The 21,032-nt window shown below is 49.3% G+C and overlaps 1 protein-coding gene across 10 annotated transcripts in view; it reads left to right on the top strand.

The window, feature by feature from the left end:
• The window catches only part of PRKAG2 (protein kinase AMP-activated non-catalytic subunit gamma 2), a 320,123-nt gene that overhangs the window by 123,524 nt on the left and 175,567 nt on the right, over positions 1–21,032 (top strand). For 2 of the 10 annotated variants that reach the window (XM_055392446.2, XM_055392445.2), the window contains exon 1: positions 15,819–16,414. The exons of 6 other annotated variants lie outside the window; for them this stretch is intronic. In XM_055392446.2, coding sequence (XP_055248421.1) covers positions 16,321–16,414 — 94 coding nt within the window. In that variant the 5' untranslated portion in view covers positions 15,819–16,320. Of the gene's footprint in view, positions 1–15,815; positions 16,415–21,032 lie in introns of those variants that run through there. 2 more of the 10 variants (XM_031012951.3, XM_019031435.4) reach the window with 2 other exon arrangements.

Raw genomic sequence — 21,032 nt, 5'->3', positions numbered from 1 at the left:
ATTTTTATTTTAGGTTTGGGGGTCCATGTGAATGTTTGTTACATAGATAAAGATGTGTCATGGGGGTTTGTTGTACGTATTATTTCATCACCCACGTATTTCATCATGTATTAGGCTCAGTACCCAATAGTTATCTTTTCCGTTCCTCTCCCTCCTCCCACCCTCTGCCTCTTAAGTAGCCCCCAGTGTTTGTCGTTTCTTTCTTTGTGTTCGTAAGTTCTTATTATTTAGCCCCCACTCATAAGTGAGAACATGCAGCACTTGGTTTTCTGTTCCTGTGTTAGTTTGCTAAGGATGATAGCCTCCAGCTCCATCCATGTTCCCTCAAAAGACGTGATCTCTTTCTTTTTTATGGCTGTGTAATATTCCGCAGCACATATGTACTACATTTTCTTCATCTGGTCTGTCATTGATGGGCATTTAGGTTGATTCCATGTCTTCATTATCATGTTTTTGATGCTCAAATTGTCCTAGACGTGGCCAGCAGGAGCGTCTCCAGGCGGATCACTGTGTCCTTTGACTTTCCCCATCATATCCCTATCCTGTCCCCATCATGCTGTGGGCACTTCCTGGCTTTCTGGCTGATCTTGTACATCCCCCACCCCAGCCCTGGAATTAGCCATTGCTCTAAAGAGCCCTTGTCACTTTTAGTGGCAAATAGTATTTACGTGTGCATGTCACTCCTGGGGTGTCATTGCTTCTATGCCTTCTCAGCAGATGTATTAGAGACAACCTAAACACCCACATAGAAGAGAGTAGTTGGTCAGGTGAGGTGGCTCACACAAGTAATCCCAGCACTTTGGGAGTCTGAGGCAGGAGGATTGCTTGAGCTCAGGAGTTCAAGACCGTAGTGAGACCCTGTCTCTACCAAACAAACAACAAACAAACAAACAAACAAACATAGCTGGGCATGGAGACATGTGCCTGTCGTCCCAGGTACTTGGGAGTCTGAGGCAGGATGATCACTTGAGCCCAGGAGTTCAAGGCTGCAGTGCGCTGTGATTGCACTGCACTCCAGTCTGGGCGACAAAGCGAGACCCTGTCTCAGAAAAAAATAAATAAATAAATAAATAAATAGAGTAGTTCAATGAAATAAAGAAGGTACAGCTACATAGCAGAGTACCGTGTAGCTGTAAAAAAAATATGGCATCTTTGGGCCGGGCGCGGTGGCTTACTAAACCTGTAATCCCAGCACTTTGGGAGGCTGAGGCAGGCAGATCACAAGGTCAGGAGATCGAGACCATCCTGGCTAATATGGTGAAACCCCGTCTCTACTAAAAATAAATAAATAAATAAATAAATAAAAATTAGCCTGGCATGGTGGCGGGCACCTGTAGTGCCAGCTACTTGGGAGGCTGAGGCAGAAGAATAGCGTGAACCCGGGAGGCAGAGCTTGCAGTGAGCTGAGATCGCACCACTGCACTCCAGCCTGGGTGACAGAGTGAGACTCCGTCTCAAAAAAAAAAAAAAAAAAAAAGGGAATCTTTGAATCAGTATGGCAAAAGCCATGCCTAGGCAATCCTCAAAAGACATGAAAATGGCCATTAGACAATAGCGTGAGCATACTTAGTCATCATTAGAAATCCAGATTGTAGAATTAATCCATATTTTCCTTTAGTATTTGTAGGTTTAACTTTTTTTTGTGGTAAAATGCATATAATATGTAACAAATATGCACCTTAACAAATTTTTTTTTTTTTTTTTTTTTTTTTTTTTGAGACAGGGTCTTGCTCTGTCCCAGGCTGGGGTGTAGTGGTGCCATCTTGGCTCACTGCAACCTCTGCCTCCTGGGCCCAAGTGATCCTCCCACCTCAGCCTCCTTAGTAGCTGGGACGACAGGAACATACCACTGTGCCTGGCCACCTCAACAGTGTTAAAGTATATAACTCAGTACTCACAGTGTTGTGCGACCATCACCCTGATCTAGTTCCAGAACTGTTTCATCACCCCAAATGGAAACCTCACATCCCTTAGCCCTCAATCTCCATTACCCCTTCCCACAGCTCTTAGCAGATGCTAAGCTGCTGTCTGCCTTTCTGGACTTGCCTATTCTGCATATCTCATGTAAACAGAACCCCATGACCTGCGGGCTTCTGCATGTGGCTTCTATCACTTAGCAGATTGTTTTGAAAGTCGATCTACTTTGTGGCATATATTGGAATTTCATTCCTTTTTATGCCTGAATAACATTCCATTGTAGAATAGACTCCATTCTGCTTACTCAGTCATCCACTGGTGGCCATTTGGGTTGTTTCCACCTTTTGTGAATAGAGCTGCCATCAACGTTCATGTACAAGTTGTTGGAACACCCGTTTGCAGTTCTCTTGGGTATATACCTAGGACTGCAGGTTCTGGGTCATATGGTCATTTTGTGTTTAACTTGTTGAGGAATGTTTTCCACCGTGCAGTGTTTTACATTCCCATCAGCAATGTATGAAGGTTCCAGTTTCTCCATATCCTTGCCAACGGTTCAGTTCTTTTTTTTTTTTTTTTTTTTTTTTTTGAGATGGAGTCTTGCTGTGTCACCCAAGCTGGAATGCAGTGGCACCATCTCGGCTCACTACAACCTCTGCTTCCCAGGTTCAAGCAATTCTCCTGCCTCAGCCTCCCGAGTAGCTGGGACTATGAGCATGTGCCACCATGCCCAGCTAATTTTTGTATGTTTAGTGGAGACAGGATTTCACCATGTTGGCCGGGCTGGTCTCAAACTCCTGACCTCACGTGATCCACCCACCTCGGCCTCCCAAAGTGCTGAGATGACAGGCATGAGCCACCATGCCCGACCCAGTTCTTTTCCTTTTTTTTTTTCAGTGTGGTTGTCCCAGAGGATGTGAAGTGGTCTACCATTGCTGTTTTGATTTGCAGTTCCCTAGTGAGGTTTAGCATCTTTTCTTGTACCTTTTGGCCACCTGTGTGTCTTCTTTGGGGAAATATTTAATCAAGGCTGCTGCTCATTTTTTTAATTGGATTGTCTTTTTGTTGTAGAGTTGTAGTTCTTTATGTATTCTGGATACTAGACACTTATCAGATATATGACTTGCAAATATTTTCTCCTTTTCTGTGAGCTGCCTTTTCACTCTCTTATTATTGTCCTCTGATGCACAAAAATGTTTAATAACAGCAGAGTTTTGATGACCAAAGTCACCTTCATGTGCTGCTTCTCTGTACCTGGCCCATGTAGACACTGAACGCTTACTGAAATGGAGGAAGCAGAGAGAGTGAGGGAGGTGGATACCAGGGACTACAGTTCACTGATTCAAAGAAATGGGGCATCAGGATAGGCTGATGGACGGGAGACTGTCTCATTGCCCCTCCAGGTGTCTGCTTGCTACAATGTGAAAGGCTGACTCAGGGTCTAACTATCCCTTTAAAGCTTCTAGTGAGGCGAGAGAAAAGATGGCAAATTCTCTGTAGCCTCCTTTTCTGAGTTTGATCTTTGGATGGATGGTTAATCCAGTTCTCTTGCTTAACCGCATCTCTTCTGCTTTGCAGTGAGCACAGTTTCTTTTGAGCATCTCCTCTCTGGAGACATCTGGCCCGTGGGCCTCTATGAGGAAAACCGTCAGCCTCTTCCTCACCCTCGGAGGCTCCAAAACACCCAGGCCAGCCCCATGTTGCCTAAAGCCCAGAAAACTGTGTTTTAAAATTTTGGCGAATGATTAGCAAATTCTCTCACTGTCATCACTGGGGGCAGGTTGGGTGAAAGTGCCCAGCTCGTCTCTCTGGCTACGGGCGGGGCGGGGCGAAGCGAAGGCCAGGTGGCACGGCACGGATGTTCTTTCCTCCTTGCCGCTGCTGATGACGGAGTTTCGCAACCTTTTTGATTTTTATTTTAGCTTTTGCCAAAGGGAGTTTTTGAGAATGTGCCTTGCTGATTTTTGTCTGCTATAGATACTTATCACCATTTACCAGATTTTTTTGTTCTGTTTTCTCCCCTTTACATTTTAATTTTCAGTGAAGTAGTTCAACTGCATGGTTAAAAAAACCAAATATTCCAAAACAATTTATACTGAAAAGCAGTAGTTCCCACCCTCCTCAACCAAACCCCAAAAGAAGCCTTTAAAAATCATATGCCTCATCAACTGTTTTATGATTTATCAGTGTTAAACCTCGTATGTTGACGTCCTATTAAAATGGAGGGGCAGATAATTCAATGTCCTACCCCACACCTTCCCAGTTTTCCCTCTGCTCTCTTTTAAAAAAAATCAATCTTTTGAAAATTACCCCCTAAAATGCCTTTCTGACTTTTTTCTGATAACCTCTATGAAATTTTAATAAAACAGACATACTATCTATTGTTTACATTGTTACATATACTATCTATTGTTTACTTATACTGTAACTATAGCTGTTCCTTGTGTATAAGAAGTAAGATTTTTGGCTGGTTACGGTGACTCACGCCTGTAATCCCAGCACTTAGGGAGGCCGAGGTGGGCGGATCACTTGAGTCCAAGAGTTTGAGACCAGTCTGGGCAACATGGTGAAACCCCATCTCTACAAAAACTACAAAAATTAGCCAGGCGTGGTGGCACGTGCCTGTAGTACCAGCTACTAGGGAGGCTGATGTGGGAGGATTGCTGAGCCTGGGAGGTGGCAGTTACAGTGAGCTGAGATTGTGCCACAGCACTCAACCCCGGGCAATAGAGTGAGACCTTGTCCCAAAAAAAAAAAAAAAAAAAAAAGTAAGTTTTTTTGCCCCCTCCAAGAGGTGATTTTCACCCCCTTACCCCCATTGAGAGTGATGCTGTAAACAGGAAAGAATTTGAGGTGAGTGATGTCCGTGAGTGTAGTAACATCTGACATTTGGGATAAAGCCAATCTGAAAGAGTGAACGATCAAGTGGTAGAATGGCTTTTGTTTTTTGTTTTGTTTTGTTTTGTTTTTGTATGTTGCCAGTCTCAAGGAATGAACCAGCCACGTGAGTTAACTTTCTAGGTATCTGGAACTTAAGCCATCAAGTACCAGACCATACATCTTTTTTAAGTGTCAGATGCATTACACACTTTACAGTTTTTTTGTTTGTTTGGTTGGTTGGTTTTTTTCTGAGACGGAGTCTCTCTCTATCGCCCAGGCTGGAGTGCAGTGGTTCAGTCTCGGCTCACTACAAACCCCGCCTTCCAGGTTCAAGCGATTCTCCTGCCTCAGCCTCCTGAGTAACTGGGATTACAGGCGCCCGCCACCACGCCCGGCTAATTTTTGTATTTTTAGTAGAGACGGAGTTTCACCATGTTGGCCAGGCTGGTCTCGAACTCCTGACCTCAGGTGATCCACCCACCTCGGCCTCCCAAAGTGCTGAGATTACTGGCGAGAGCCAACAGTTTTCTTATTCAAAAGATACCAAGTACTATAATTTCACTCTTTATAGATGAGTCAGGTTCTTGCTAGATCACCCTATATGCGTCAACACATCCAGCAGCAGCCACCGAGTTATGAGGACAAACTTCTGTTTGATGCAGGACATCTGTGCCCTCTGCCCGAGTTCTGCTCACCCTCTCTGTCTCCTTCCTTGTGCCACTACCTGCTCTGTGGCAGCCCATGTTCCTGCCTTGAATGGCACCTACCCTCTCCCCTGCCCCATCACAATTTGCTGCTAATAAAGTTTTCTTAGTATGTGTGGTTAAAAAGAGTAAATTGTTACTGAGAAAATCCCTTCGTTCCTCATTCAAGACATGAAATGCTGGGTCTTTGAGCACTGGGCTGATGAGCAGGGCTTTGTCCAATTCCTTCTGATTTCTCTGCTGGGATCCAGAGCAGGGTCTGCCAAGGCGTAGAGCTCCTATTGCAAGTCCAAGCGCTGCCTGGCCAGGCCAGAATCGTGGAGCCCAGCGCTCTCTCCCCAGGCTCCGGCCACAGCCTCTGAATTCTCAGCATGGTGCCCAGCGGCCGTCCCAGGAGCAGCCACTGGAGCAGGCGTCCTTCAGTCCTCACCCAGGCTTTCCGCAGCTGTTCACGCGAGGTCCTTTCGGGCACCTTGCGCCTGAGCTAGTGGAGCTCCTGAGAGGCTGCTTTCAGGGACAGAGAATGGCCATGTCCTCTGTTTGTGAAATGCTCTGCAGCTTACAGGATATTTTTGCTATTCTGTCTTATTTAATCACCTTGAAACCCTATAAAATGGTCTCTCTTATGGGAGAAATGTGGAAGAATAAACTAAATGGCTCAGAATTGCATGCCAATGGGTGAACCTATGTTGCTTTAAGGTTCTCTGTTTGACCTAAGTGTTTTAAACCTTTCTACCTGTTACCTTGTTTTCAAATATATTTCACTATAAGAAGAAAGAGATCTGAGGCAAACTTCAGCTCAGCCCTCATAATCTAAGCTAGGGGCTTCTTAATGAGTGACGTGCAGGACGAGGTGGATTGCTCTGTGACCAGCCCAGGTCCAGACACTGGAAATCCTGCCCCATCGCCTGGAAGTGAGAGACCATAGGCCAAACTGGCTTTCCGCTGAGTCCGGGAGTTAACCGGGTCCTTCTCCAAGGCTTTGGTGCATTCCAGCTCACTTCAGCACTTGTAAGAGAATTAAATAACTTAAAGAGAATTAAACAGAAAACCCAAATGGCTGGCCTGCAGAGTTTCAGAATCTGGTTTTCAGAAGCCATTGCTTGGTGGCCCCCGTTGAGCCCAGGGCTCAGCTTCTGCGCCACGGAGCAGCTGGAATCAGGGCAGGTTCTTGCCGGTGGAGCCCTCAGAGCTCTTGGCCTGGTGTGCTCTTGGACACTGAGCGACTTCAGGGGTGCCAGGCACCACGAGAAGGGACTGAAAAGGGCCCCACTGAGCCCTCCATGCGGGAATGCGATGCCCCTTCCAGATTTTAAGGAGATCCATGGATTTCTTACTTTTTGGGTGCTACATTTCGGCATGCTAAAAATAATTATTGCTATTGTTTTTCACCTTTTTAGTACTTCTCTGTGTTTTTAAAATCAAGATGCCCCTGTTGTCTCTGCCAATTCTCAGTGGCCTTAGATATCGCTGGTGTGAGTGGAGCTGTGTGAGCTGAGGTGGTTTGTCTCTGCCAAAAAAATCACCCTCTTGTCACTCAGAGACTCAGGCTCCAGTTCCTGTGGTCACCACGAGGCGCTGTGCATGACCATGAGTGTGTCGGGCTGACGTGGAACAGAGGCATGGGGGCTTGAGTCAGGGCAGAGGGTGCTCCGCAGAGGTGCCGGCTCATAAACACCTCCTGGGGCAGGGCGTGGAGGCCCCAGTGAGGCGACGTGGCGATCTCAGAGTCAAGTGCAGCAGTGACCTTTAGAACTTTCCATGAAATATGACACAGTATTTTGCAACCAGCAGGAGAGCTCTAGAAAATATGTGCTAAGGCGTGTTGCTGCTCCCCGGCGCGGAGGGGACCCATGCCCTCTTACATAATGAGATGTGGTTTGGAACGCAGCCGTGCAGGGGACTGGATGCTTTGTAGGTATGGCCTCGTGATCCGCAAAGGTTCAGGATGAGCGGGAAGTTTTTGAGTGGTGCATCCTCACCTGCTTCTGCAGCCGTCCACCCATGGAGCAGAGGGAGCCTGGCTCATGACGGCCCCCTGATGAGGAACCAGCAGAGCCAGCGTCGACCCCCACAATCCCACAAGCTGCCCACGGATCCTGGGCAAATCACTGAGCAGCTCTGAACTTCTGGGTTTTTAAAAAATGTTATTTCTTGAACTGAATAGTCATGGCGGGCCTCCCTACCACACAGCATGGTTGAGAAGAATATAGGAAACCGCCGTGGGCAAAGTCTCCCAGCTCTGTACAGCCACAGAGTGTGGGTGACTAAGGTTCCCCCTGCCCTGCTCTGCTGGTGGATCTCTCAGTCGGCCGGGTTGATTCTGCCTGCGCGGTGCTCCCAGGCCTCAGCAGCCCTGCCCTGGGAAACGCCAGTCTCATGAATGAATAGAGGTGCATGGAGGGAGGGTGGTTACACGGAGTCTCAGTGACTTTTCTCTCAAATGGGTCCCCAGTGACAGCTTCAAGGAGACTATTTGCAGCTTCACATAACATACAAAGTGGCTTCGATGAGATGGAAAGCTTGGGGTCTTTTCAAAAATTTGGTTTTGATATAATTGGAAGTCCAGAGATACGGTGGGCTTCAAGGGGCTTGATCCTGTAGGTATTCACAGGCTACCTGGAGTAGGAGGCAGCTCGGCCTGATGACGCCCTCGGCTCTCAGATGCTCACTGCAGGGGTGGGGTGGGGGACAAGTGGAGGCTGGGCACCAACCATGGTGTCTACAATGGAGACCCAGAGTCCCATTCACCAGGCGATAAGGCTGGGGTGGGGCTCCAACCTGCAGCCTGGACTAGCACCACGTTAGTGGGACAACATGTGCCACATGTCCTGGCACTTCCCCGATGCCGTGGGAATGTGGCCCCGGGGCACCGGCTGAGAACCTCCAGCAATTAAAGGGTTTACTCGCATGTTTTGGGTCACCGGAGTCTGGGGGTGGGGGTTACATATCAGAGCCACAGGAGCGCCATTTTTTCTCTTGTGGAAGGGTGGTCGCCTTCGCGCCACTTATCCTCATGTGCAGGAAGCAGGGGTGACCGCGCTCCATCTACGAGCCCATCTGCAGTTCCCCTGATCTCTCCTTCCTCACCTCTCTCGCCCCCAGCTCTGCTGTGTAGTGCACAGTCTGGCTGTGGAATGTTTTGCAGCATCCAGATGTGGGGGGGGGGGGGGTTGGCACACCTGGTAAACTCCAAGTATTAGAGTGAACGGGACCCAGTGCCATGGCCTCCCACAGCCCAGCCCTGGCTGGCCAAGCCTGGAGCCCTGCCAAGGGCAGAGGAGCGGTCAGCACAGCCTCCCTGGCTCCAGAACAGCCACAAAAGCGTCCTCCAGGAACAGGACATGCTGCTCCCAGGGATGCCGAGCATGGAGCAGCAGCTGGCTTGCTGTTCCCTGACCCATCATGCTGCTCCTGAGTCTCCTGGAGGAACTCAGTAATCGCTCCTTTTCTTTCTTCTGCGGGTGAGATACCTGTCATCGGGGAGCTTTCAGTCTAGCTGGGGAGAAAATTAAACCAAAAGCCAGAAAACAATGAAGCACGCTAACAGTATGAAATGCCTTGTGGTAGTATTCTTCCACACTGTTTTATTTTTCAAGTTGTCAAAGGTAGGTTTGTAGTCAGAAATCTAAAAGAACAGCCACCAGAAGACACACGTAAAGAATACACGTTGAATGAGCTGAGCTCTGATTTCACTCCTTCCCAGATCTTATAAACCTAGTGTCAGAATGGTGACCTGGAAGCCTTGGCCACACAGCACGGGGCACTGCTAAGAGATAAAGGCATCTGCCACCCGAGTTACCTGGTCCCGTGCCAGGCTTTGGGTTGCAGCACCAACCAGGGGTGTGAGTTTTAAATTGTGATCCAAAAAGGCCCTGGCCCTTTAAAAATACATTAGAAAATACGGTTCCTATTTGGGAACCATTCTTTCCTTCCTTTTTCAGCCCCTCCCTTTAAAAAAGAATTCTGAGAGTGAAAAGCATTCTGTTAGAAGGAACTCTGAGCAGGGTCGCAGGTGTGGCAGGGAGTTTCCCCTCTATTCATGGGGGATCATCGACTGGCGGAAACAGAAGAGGGGAAGGTTTGGTGTCCCCATCCGCCTGTGAGTGGTCAACTTTCCCCCGCCCACATATGCTGAAGAAGGGTCCTCAGCCCCTGCCCTGCAATGGGAAGGCGCCATCTCTCCCAATGCATCAGCGTTCATCTCTAATCGTGGGATCCAAAGCTTTGTCCCTCATGTAAGGAATTTCAGGCATGTGTGAGTCAAACAGACCCCAGCAGTGAGGAGTTTTTTGTGCCCTACCTCTGTGCTCAGCCACCTAGAAGTGGCCTCGGGGAGGAAGCAGCCGGCTTTGTGCTTCCAGAGTATGGTGTACCCACAAGGCAGGTCAGCTTGTTGTAGCCTCCTGACTCGTCTGGTCTGTGTTGCGAGATGGCTTTAATGCAAATAAGGACTTTTTATTTTATTTTATTTTATTTTTTTGTGAGATGTAATCTTGCTCTGTTGCACAGGCTGGAGTGCAGTGGCACAATCTCGGTTCACTGCAACCTCCGCCTCCCGGGTTCAAGTGATTCTCCTGCCTCAGCCTCTCGAGTAGCTGGGACTACAGGTGCGCACCATCACGCCCAGCTAATTTTTGTATTTTTGGTAGAGACGGGGTTTCACCATGTTGGCCAGGATGGTCTCGATCTCTTGACCTCGATCCACCCGCCTCAGCCTCCCAAAGTGCTGGGATTACAGGCGTGAGCCACAGTCAGGATTTTTAAACATGCTTCTTCTTTTGCCTTTAAATTTCCCAGCCTAAAATGAAAAATCAGGATGTAGAGAGAAATTCTCTTCCAAATCTCTTCAGTCCACAGCGGTCCTCTGGAGTCCTATGGGATTCAGGCTAGGGTGTTGAATGGCTGCTGAATTTTCCTGTGCACATGGATGAGAAAGTATGGTATGGTGGAAGGATGTGAATTTGGGAATCAGGGGTCCACGTGAGGGGACAAGTCCATCTTCTCTCAACTTACCAGCTGTGCCATCCAGGTCAAACTACTTCTCTGACCCTCAGTTATTCAATTTCAATGAAATGTTAGTTATACCTGCCCTGCTCATGTGTGGGAAGGATGAAATAAAATAATAACTGTAAGGTGACCAGCACCCCAGCTGGCATATGGTAGGCATTCAGTAAATGGGAGTTATTATGTTACAAATAAAATATGGTTCTTAGAGGACAGGAATGTCTCCGAATTATTTGTAGCACCTCATCCCTTCAATCAACAACTGCCCTGCATGCTTGCTAGAGGTTTAATAGCTACCTGTTGAATGAATGACCATTTAAACTCAAGCACAGAAACATCAGGCCTGCCTAAGTTGCTGGTTATTTTCCACACAAATTTCAATACATTTACCTCAGTCACTAAACTTTGAAATGTTCTTTTTTTTTTTTTTGAGACAGAGTTTTGCTCTTGTTGCCCAGGCTGGAGTGCAATGGCATGATCTCGGCTCATCGCAACCTCTGCCTCCTGGTCCAAGCGATTCTCCTGCCTCAGCCTCCCTAATAGCTGGGGTTACAGGCATGCACCACCACGCCCAGCTAATTTTGTATTTTTAGTAGAGATGGGTTTTCACCATGTTGGTCAGGCTGGTCTTGAACTCCTGACCTCAGGTGATCCACCTGCCTCGGCCTCCCAAAATGCTGGGATTATAGGCGTGAGCCACTGTGCCCGGCCTTGAAATGTTCTTTCTGTCCGTTGTATTATATAGTATAAGAATAGTACACTGGCTTAAACAAAAGCTTTTCATTTTCCTTTTAATCAAATCTGCCTCTTTCTTATTGGGATACTTGTTCAGGTCTTTTCCTAAAGATGTTTTGCTTTGTTACTTTTATTTTATTTTGTTTTATTTTATTTTTTGAGACAGGGTCTCACTCTGTTGCCCAGGCTGATGTGCAGTGGCAGGATCATGGCTCACTAGAGCCTGGACCTCCCGGGCTCAAGCAATCCTCCCGCCTCAGCCTCCCGAAGTGCTGGGATTACAGGTGTGAGCCACCGCACCAGGTGTTATTTTATTTTTAAATCGAGAAAACAATTTTTGTTAGAAGCTGATTTAAAAAAAAAAAAAAAAGACATCTAAACATGAAACTCCTAAACTTACCTACTTCCAGAATTTAATCACAGTTAAGTTTGGGCTACCATATTTAACAGCAGAAATAATCCATCAGTATATCAGGGGACCTAGCTGGCGGTAGATTTCGTGGCTTGTTTGGGAAGGCTGGGGTCCCCTCCCAGGCATTGATTTGGCCTGGCCTGGGCTCTCCCCTCTTCTTCACACCCTCCAACCCTGAAGGCCTATCTCAAGTTCCCCTTCTCCGGGCAGGGCCACACGGGCCTTCTCCTCTCCTTCCTTTGTGCTGACGACACTTGCAGCCACGGCTCACGTACTCACGGCTTTTTCATGCAGTTAGCATTGTTTATCTTTGTCTCCAGCTCATTTGCAAAGTCACTGAGAGCAAGACCTATTTTGTGTGTTCATTCATGCATCCTTGCTACAAATATCTGATCCCCGTATCTATCAGTCAGTCCCAGCAGGAGAAAGGAGGCACACTGAACTTTTTGGATCATTGGAGGAGAATTGAATAAAGACACTACTTTCAAAGGTGTGGGCAGGCTGCCGGGAACCCCTAGGGCTGGTGCAGTAACTCGGGTTCGTATCAGCAGGGCTGCTGCCACTGCTGTGCCTGAAGGATGAAGGAGAGGGTCCCTGACCCAAGACAGAGGTCTGGGGGAGGGTTTCTCTGAGAGGAGCTGAATTCTTCCCTTGGGAGATGACACAGCAAGGCCAGAGCAACCCTGCAGGGATGTAGGGAGCTATGAAAGCCTCAACTCCTCCCTCCTTCTGGCGTCTGCTGTGCCCACTGTTGGCTGCAGCTAACCAGCAGCCCGGGAGGAGGAGCCTGGCCATGTAGTCCCTCCAGTCGGCTCCATCAGGGAGCAGGGGCAGCTGGAGGGACCGCAGGCGTTCAGGGTGACTGTCCGGTGCCTCCCAAAGCAGGTGCCTTGCTGTAGGCTTGGGAGATCCTCACAACAGGTGAGGCCTGGGCCCCTACCTTTTTGGGGTTCCCAGTCTTCTCTGGTAAGGGCGACATTCACATATAGAATAGAAGAGCTAAAATCTTTCAAAGGAGGGAAAAGCCCCCTCTTTGGGGAGTGATGAGGGAGGGCTCACTTGGGGGAAGGCACAGTCTCTGAATTGGGCCGTAAGAGTTTCATGGGGTTTCAGCAGGCAGAGCTGAAAACCACGGGCTTAGGAGGCAGGGCAAATGGTGTGTAAGCGAAAGCAGGTAGGTTAGAAAATTCCAGCCAGGTGTGGTGGCTCACACCTGTAATCCCAGCATGTTGGGAGGCCAAGGCGGGTGGATCACTTGAAGCCAGGAGTTCGAGACCAGCCTGGGCAACATGGCGAAACCCCCGTCTCTACGAAAAATACAAAAATTACCTGGGTGTGGTTGTGTGCATCTGTAGTCCCAGCCACTTGTGAGGCTGAGGTGGGAGGATCGTTTGAGCCCAGGAGGCGGAGGCTGCAGTGAGCTGAGATTGTACCATTGCACTCCAGCCTGGGCAACAAGAGCGAAACTGTCTCAATAAATAAAAATAGATAAATAAACAAATAAATAAATAAATAAAGGCTGGGTCATGCCTTATAGGACTCCCTGACCTTACAACATTCAGCACAGCACCAAGTAGACAGTTGTTACTCAGTCAATTTGGTAGAAATTGCATGAGAAAAGTTGAAACCATAGTTTCTTGATTGGCTAAGCAATGGTATGACTATGAGGTCATTCTAGACAGAGATGGGCCAGGTCCCCTAGGCGGGAAGGGCACACTCACACATCTTTAATAGGTCAGGTCCAATCACGTGAGCAGTTGCTCTACCAGTCGATGGGATCTGAAATGCTAGAACCAGCTCCAGCCACACCGGAGCCATGCCAGGGCCGAGCAGGCTTCTTGGGAGCTGGTGTGTGTCCCCTGCAGATGGAGGCTGCCGAGACCAGCTCAGGTGGGGAGACCCGAACCCGGTTGGCTTCTGTGGATGGAGGCCCCATGGGAGTGGCAGATCTGGGGTGGGAGCTGAGCTTCCAGGGTTTCATCTCACGGGGATAGAATGGAAGACTTCCCTTGGCCCTCCTTCCTGTTGCCCTAGCCTGGAGCCATCTTTATCTCCTCAGGCATCTGCAGTGACTGGGCCAACAACTCCAGTAGTGCTAGAGGAATTAAAGACACACACACAGAAATATAGAGGTGTGAAGTGGGAAATCAGGGGTCTCACAGCCTTCAGAGCTGAGAGCCCCAACAGAGATTTACCCACAAATTTATTAACAGCAAACCAATAATTAGCATTGTTTCTATAGTTATTAAATTAACTAAAAGTATCCCTTAAGGGAAACAAAGGGATGGGCCGAATTAAAGGAATAGGTTGGGCTAGTTAACTGCAGCAGGAGCATGTCCTTAAGGCAGAAATCGCTCATGCTATTGTTTGTGGCTTAAGAATGCCTTTAAGCGGTTTTCCACCCTGGGCGGGCCAGGTGTTCCTTGCCCTCATTTCCGTAAACCCACAACCTTCCAGCTTGCGCGTTAGGGCCATTATGAACATGTCACAGTGCTGCAGAGATTTTGTTTATGGCCAGTTTTGGGGCCAGTTTATGGCCAGATTTTGGGGGGCTTGCTCCCAATGAAGGCCCCATGGCAGTGGCAGATCTGGGCATCTCTGGCTTCTGTGGATGGAGGCCCCATGGGAGTGGCAGATCTGGGCATCTCTGGCTTCTGTGGATGGAGGCCCCGTGGGAATGGCAGATCTGGGCATCTCTGGCTTCTGTGGATGGAGGCTCCGTGGGAATGGCAGATCTGGGCATCTCTGGCTTCTGTGGATGGAGGCCCCGTGGAAGTGGCAGATCTGGGGTGGGAGCTGAGCTTCCAGGGTTTCATCTCATGGGGATAGAATGGAAGACTTCCCTTGCCCTCCTTCCTGTTGCCCGAGCCTGGAGCCATCTTTATCTCATCAGGTATCTGCAGTGACTGGGCCAACAACTCCAGTGCCACTGAGCTCTGTAAATGAAAGAGGTGAGAGAAAAGGCATGAAAAGCAGCCCGACCCAAGTTGGGAGGCTGGACCTGTGGTTCCTGAGGAGGCCTGGGCTCCAGTGGCAAGCTGCTGGGGCGCTTCCACCCCACACTCCATCCCCTTGTTTTCGGACAAGCCATAGATAATAACAATTCCTCTGAAGAAACTGATGGCGTTGCAGTTTTGGGAGGTTATCCCACCCTAGTGGGCGGCCAGAAGAACCCAGGCTACTAATCTTTAGCTCGGGGGTTATTTAACTGGTCTGACATAGTCTCCTCCTCATGTGCATAGTCATTTGAGAAGAATCAATTACCATGAGAGGTTCAGACTGTTGGAACTGGGCTAAATCTCTTTTTTTTTTTTTTTTTAAATAGAGATGGGGGTCTCACTGTGTTGCCCTGGCTGGTCTTGAACTCCTAGGCTCAAGCCATCCTCCCACCTCAGCCTCCCAAAGTGCTGAGATTACAGGTGTGAGCCACCGTGCCTGGCCCTAGACTAAATCCTAAAACGACCTGGTCTTGTCTTAGTTCACTAAGGGGGAAACTGAGGTTCAGAAATGGGAAGTAACTTTCTGATGGTCACAAAGCTGGTTAGTAGCAAAGCAGGTAACTTTAGTGAGGCTATCAGCCAAAAAGTCAAGGATTTTTTTTCTCTTTTGCTTCCAAAGTTTGTTTTATTAGTTGCAAAACATATACAAATTATAAATGCTTTAGGTTTTACTTGATCAGCGGTTTGGCTTCGGAGTCAAGGAGATTAGAACTCCAGTCCTGGTTCTACCATTGGCGACAGGATCTTGGGGAAGTCACCTCCCTGTCCTGAGCCTGTTTCCCCATCTGTCATAGAAGGGAGTTGGACTAGATCTCTCTAAAATCTCTTCCAGCTCTGTCATGCTGTAATTCTCAGCAAGTCCAGAGCTCAAATTACGCATTTGCCGAAGACCTTCCGTTAAATTCCAGTGGGGGAGCCGTATCCCCTCCTTGAAGACGGCATTGCTGCTTTCATTGAGTGGAACCGTGAGCCAGGGTAGATTCAGCAATTTCCAGCCCAGGGACTTGTGTGGCTTCTCCACCCGGCAGCAGCCGGAGCCTTCTGACCCCGTGGGGCCCTGGAACCCATGAATCAAAATAGTTGTGTGATGTCATGTCACAATGGGAATGTGCTCTGGCCAATTGGTGCCAAGAATTGTCTGCCCAGGGTGGTTTCCTTTTACAGTCTGTTTAAAGAGACATCATGCACGGCTGCACATGACTTGCAGGCTTGTGCCTCCTTTGCCTATCTGGTCTTCCCTCCTTTTTTTAATTTTAAGGAGAAAAAAAAAAAAAAATAAGCCCTGGAGAGTATCAGTGAGCAGCTGACCTTAACTACATCAACAAATCCCCTGCGAAGTTCTGTTTGCGCTTCCGGCAGCTTCTTGCTACTTAAGGACAGCCGGGCTGACGCTCCAGCTGCTGTGGCCGGAGGTGCAGCCCCGTCAGGACGGCTCCACTCCCTGGCGCCTCACAGACTCTGGGGCTGTGGTGAGGTCACCCTGAAGACCCCCTGGTGAGGACGCTTGAACCCGGGCTGTCACCTGAGCACAGGCTGCCACTCCGAGCTTTTGGGGTGCCCTGTGCCCGTCGGGCTGATGCTCCCCTGGCTCCCTGCTACCTGGGGCTGACACCGGTTCTGTGGGTCCTGATATGTTCACCTGTCGCCACTCCTGTGGCCACAGCTACCCATGAAGCGCTTTGGCAGCCTCAGGAGCAACAAGAAACACAAGGACCAAAATCGAAGCACGGAGAGGCGCCAGTCGGAGCCTCATGGCCTTTTCGGTAGGACTCTGCCCATTCTCGAGCCCCTGGTGGTCTGTCCTTGGGAGGGAACCCCACGGCGTGTGTGCACACCCTCCTAGGCAGTAGCTGTTTCCAGCCACTCTCTTCCAACTGGGGTATAACATCAGGCGGTGGTTAGAGGAATACGTGGGAAGTGTTTCCTTGCTGATGGCAGTGCTGCTGTGGGGAGCCGCCTGACAATACTCTTTCTGAAGCCGTTTCCTTTCTTGACCCACCTGGCCCAGGGAGGCTGGTGATGGATTGGATTGTCATTCATTTATGCAAAAACTGTGGCTCGGGGAAAAGTAAGAGTGGATGGGCACTGTTGTTTTCAGCTGTTAAGAATGAAACGTGCAGTTTAGAGGAAACTATTGGAGGTCAGGAAGAGAGAGGTCTTTTTCCCAGGTTCCGTAGCGGAGTAATCTGACAGATCGTGGGCTAATGTGGGAGGGGAAACACCTGCCTAATTTGTGCCCCGTGAGGAGAAGCTTGCATTGTGGTCTCCCTGGTCTCTGGCAACTTCTGCAGCTCTTCCATGTACAGGAGGATGGGGTCAGGGCAAGTGGAACAGGTGGTGAAGCATCTGTGGTTCAGTATTTTCAAGGACCTGCAGATTTGGAGTGGGTTTTGCCCTTGTCTGTCTGCAGCCACACAGGTCGATTCCAAAGCTTTCTTAGCTCCACACCTGGTTAAGACCTGCCCACTCAAAATTAGATGTCAGATTTCATTTATTAAGAATCAGAGGCTGGGCGCGGTGGCTCATGCCTGTAATCCCAGCACTTTGGGAGACCAAAACAGGCGGATGACCTGAGGTCAGGAGTTCGAGACCAGCCTGGCCAACATGGTGAAACCCTGTCTCTACTAAAAATACAAAAAATTAGCTGGGCGTGGTGGCGTGCGCATATAGTCCCAGCTACTCAGGAGACTAAGACAGGAGAATCGCTTGAACCCAGGAGGCAGAGGTTGCAGTGAGCCCAGGTCACACCGCTGCACTTCAGCCTGGGCGACAGAGCAAGACTCTGCCTCAAAAAAAAAAAAGAATCAGATTTAGGCTGGGCCTATAATCCCAGGACTTTGGGAGGCCAAGGAGGAAGGATCACTTGAACCCAGGAGTTTGAGACAAGCCTGGGCAACATAATGAGACCTTCTCTCTACAAAAAAATTTAAAAATTAGCCGAGCATGGTGGCACATGCCTGTAGTCCCAGCTACTCAGGAGGCTGAGATGGGAGGCTCCCTTGAGCCCAGGAGGTCGAGGCTGCAGTTAGTTGTGATTGGGCCACTACACTCCAGCCTGGGTGACAAAGCTAGACCCTATCTAAAAAAACAAATCAGAGTCAGCGCATTACCAGCATTACTGCTTGCATGGCATAGGTTATTCCTGAAGAGCCCACTGCAAGATGGAACAGCAGGACCCCTACCCCAGTGCTGTTATTTATCAGCTCAGTTTCACCAGGGCTGGGGAGACACAGCCCAGGGGATGAGTAAAGATGAGGAGCCTGGGGGGTGCATGAAGCCATGTCCCCTGACTGGAATGTGATGTGTTAAGTGGAAAAATATTGTCATTATGTGTAACAGGGAGGTGACTTTGGCAAAATGTCTGAACTATAAATGAAAACTGGAAGAGCAGAAAAAGAAAAAGGTAAATCTAAAATCTGCCTGTATTTCTTGCTATATCCGCTTCGGGCAGCTCTCCTGGAAGCGTCTGCAGGCTCAGATTGTGCTGAGTCCTCGGGGGAGAGCAGGTGAAGGAGACAGCAGTTCTTGAACCCAGAGACTGTTCAATCTTGTGAAGAAGAAAGCCCCATAAAGAGAACCAGAGAGCGGCGTCTAATCGAATAGAGTTCCAGCTACTCAGGAGGCTAAGATTGGGGGATCACTTGTAGGTGAATGCAGGCCAGGCGCGGTGGCTCAAGCCTGCATTCCCAGCACTTTGGGAGGTTGAGGTGGGAGGATTGCTTGAGCCAAGGAGTTCGAGACCAGCCTGGGCAACATCATGAGACCCCTCTCTACAAAAAAATAAAAAACTAGCCAGGCATGGTGGTGCACACCCATGGTCCCAGCTACTCAGAAAGCTGAAGTGGGAAGATCGCTTGAGCCTGGGAGGGGAGGCTGTAGTGATCTCTGATCACATCACTGTACTCCAGCCTGGGAGTCAGAGTAAGACCCTCAAAAAAAAAAAAAAAAAAATGGTGACTGTGCACGGGAATAGGACACCCAGCCCTGAGCAGGGAGAGGAGGGATGGAATCCTAGACGGGAGACTCACTGACATGGTCTAAAAAGATGACTTTTATTTAAGTAATAAAGTAATAAACACTTATCTACCGTAGAATTAAACCAGAACCTATTATTAACTAAAAATCTGGTTCTGCTAATGGGGATGGACAGGCCCATTATTAAGAGCCTATTATGTGCCAGACAGTGGCTTCCCCCTTGTGTTTAACGGTTGGCTGTCATCCTGTCTCCTACGCTTCTGAGATCAAAAACAATGTTTACATCTCAACCAAGTTTTGTAAGAGCCTGGATGAAGATGCAAGCTCTGACCACAGGGTCAAGAAAATCGGAGGTCCCTCCAGAGCCTTCCTCTGGAATTTGGGAAACAGCAAGAGGCCATAGCCCCTGCTCAGGCTAAGGCTCCTCTTAGTGGGCTGGAGCCCAGGGACCTGGGTTGATAGTATGTCTGACTTTGGTTAGTGTGTCAGTGAGAAGAGCCAAGAGCTAGGCTGGGTGGGAGGCGGGAGCCCTGTGCCCTACAGACAGTGTTGGGCGTGGATACACTGAGTGAGGAAAAACAGTCCAAGAGTGTTGACCAAGCCCTCCCTCCCAAGCCTGTGCCTGTCTAAACCTTACCCATTTCTCAAGACCCAGCTGAACGATCACTGTCTAGAAAACCACCCTGAGGGCTGGGCACGGTGGCTCACACCTGTAATCCCAGCACTTCAGGAGGCTGAGGCAGGTGGATCACCTGAGGTCAGGAGTTTGAGACCAGCCTGGTCAACATGATGAAACGTTGTCTCTACTAAAAATGCAAAAATTGGCCGGGGGTGTTGGCAGGTGCCTGTAATCCCAGCTGCTCGGGAGGCTGAGACAGGAGAATTGCTGAAACCCGGGAGGCGGAGGTTGCAGTGAGCCGAGATTATGCCATTGCACTCCAGCCTGGGTGACAACAGTGAGACTCCGTCTCAAAGAAAAACCACCCTGGGTGCCTTTTCTGTGATCTGGCTGCTTGTGAACAGGGGCGATATCTCAGGAGCACGGTCTGTAGCTCTAACCCTAGGTCTTGCAGCATCGCAGGTTCTCCATAAAAACCGCTGGCTCTGCGATAGCTGGAAAATGTTCCAGCCCAGGGTCGCTCCCTGTTCTCCAGGAAGGATTGCTTCAGGGTTTTGTGTTTTAAATTCCCTCTCAGCAACGCCCTCTCCTTCATACAGTTATTCCCGGAGATAGAATCTCAGGAATGGGTTCGGTGGCTCATGCCTGTCATCCCAGCACTTTGGGAGGCGGAGGTACATGGCTCGTTTGAGTCCAGGAGTTTGGGACCAGCCTGGACAATGTGGTAAAACCCCATCTCTATGAAAAATACAACAATTAGTCAGGCGTGGTGGTGCATGTCGGTAGTCCCAGCTAATTGGAAGGCTGAGTTGGGAGGATTGCTTAAGCCTGGGGAGGTCAAGGCTGCAATGAGCCGTGATCATGCCACTGCACTCCAGCCTGGGTGACAGAACTAGACCCTGTCTCAAAAAAAAAAAAAAAAAAAGCCAGGTGCTGTGGCTCATGCCTGTGATCCAACACTTTGGTAGGTTGAGGCAGGTAGAAGAGTGCTTGAGCCCAGGAGTTTGAGACCAACTTGGGCAACATGGCAAAACTCCTTCTCTACAAAAAATAGTTGGGTGTGGTCATGTGCACCTCTAGTCCCAGCTACTGGGGAGGCTAAGGTGGGAGGATCACTTGAGCCCACAAGGCAGAGGTTGAAGTGAGCCAAGATTGCACCACTGCACTCCAGCCTGGGAGACAGAGTGAGACACTGTCTCAAAAAACAAACAAAAATCTTAGATGAGGCCTCTTCTCCCTGAGAAAGCTTCTGTGAGGGTCATGAAATCCCTGTCTTTGACGTCTCCTCCCTCCTCTCCACAGGAAACCCACCTAGGCTGTTGGCACAGGTCCCTCTCGTCCACTGGGTTTCCTCTGTGGCTGTGTCAGTCTTTTCCATGAACCACGGGCTCCTCTGCCTTAACTCAGCATGGAGTTGCTTCCCCAGGGACAAGGTGCACCCTGTTTCATCTGGGGACTTCCCTGCAGTTCCCCGGGTCAGGAGATACACACTCGCACACACATGTCATGTACCTGTGCACACACACACAGAGCTCTCCCCACAGCCATCAAATCAAGGCCCCGCAGCCCCCGGAATCACCAGGTCCATTCGTAATTGCTGTGGATGGCATTTCCACTGGAAAGCCCGTGGCTGTCGCTGGAAATGTTCACCCGCCGGCCTTGTGACAGAGCCCCCTGGAAGCTCTGACTCAGGAGCGCTCAGTCCCTACCCCTCTCTGGCTGCAGAGCCAGGCAGGGAGGCCATGTCTGGCACAGAAGGGAAGCTCCCCACCTCTCCAGCTTTCAGG

This window comes from Gorilla gorilla, chromosome 6, assembly GCF_029281585.2.
Source record: "Gorilla gorilla gorilla isolate KB3781 chromosome 6, NHGRI_mGorGor1-v2.1_pri, whole genome shotgun sequence".
Taxonomy (NCBI): domain Eukaryota; kingdom Metazoa; phylum Chordata; class Mammalia; order Primates; family Hominidae; genus Gorilla; species Gorilla gorilla.
Note: the sequence above shows the minus strand (reverse complement) of the source record. Positions and strands in the feature narration are given on the sequence as shown.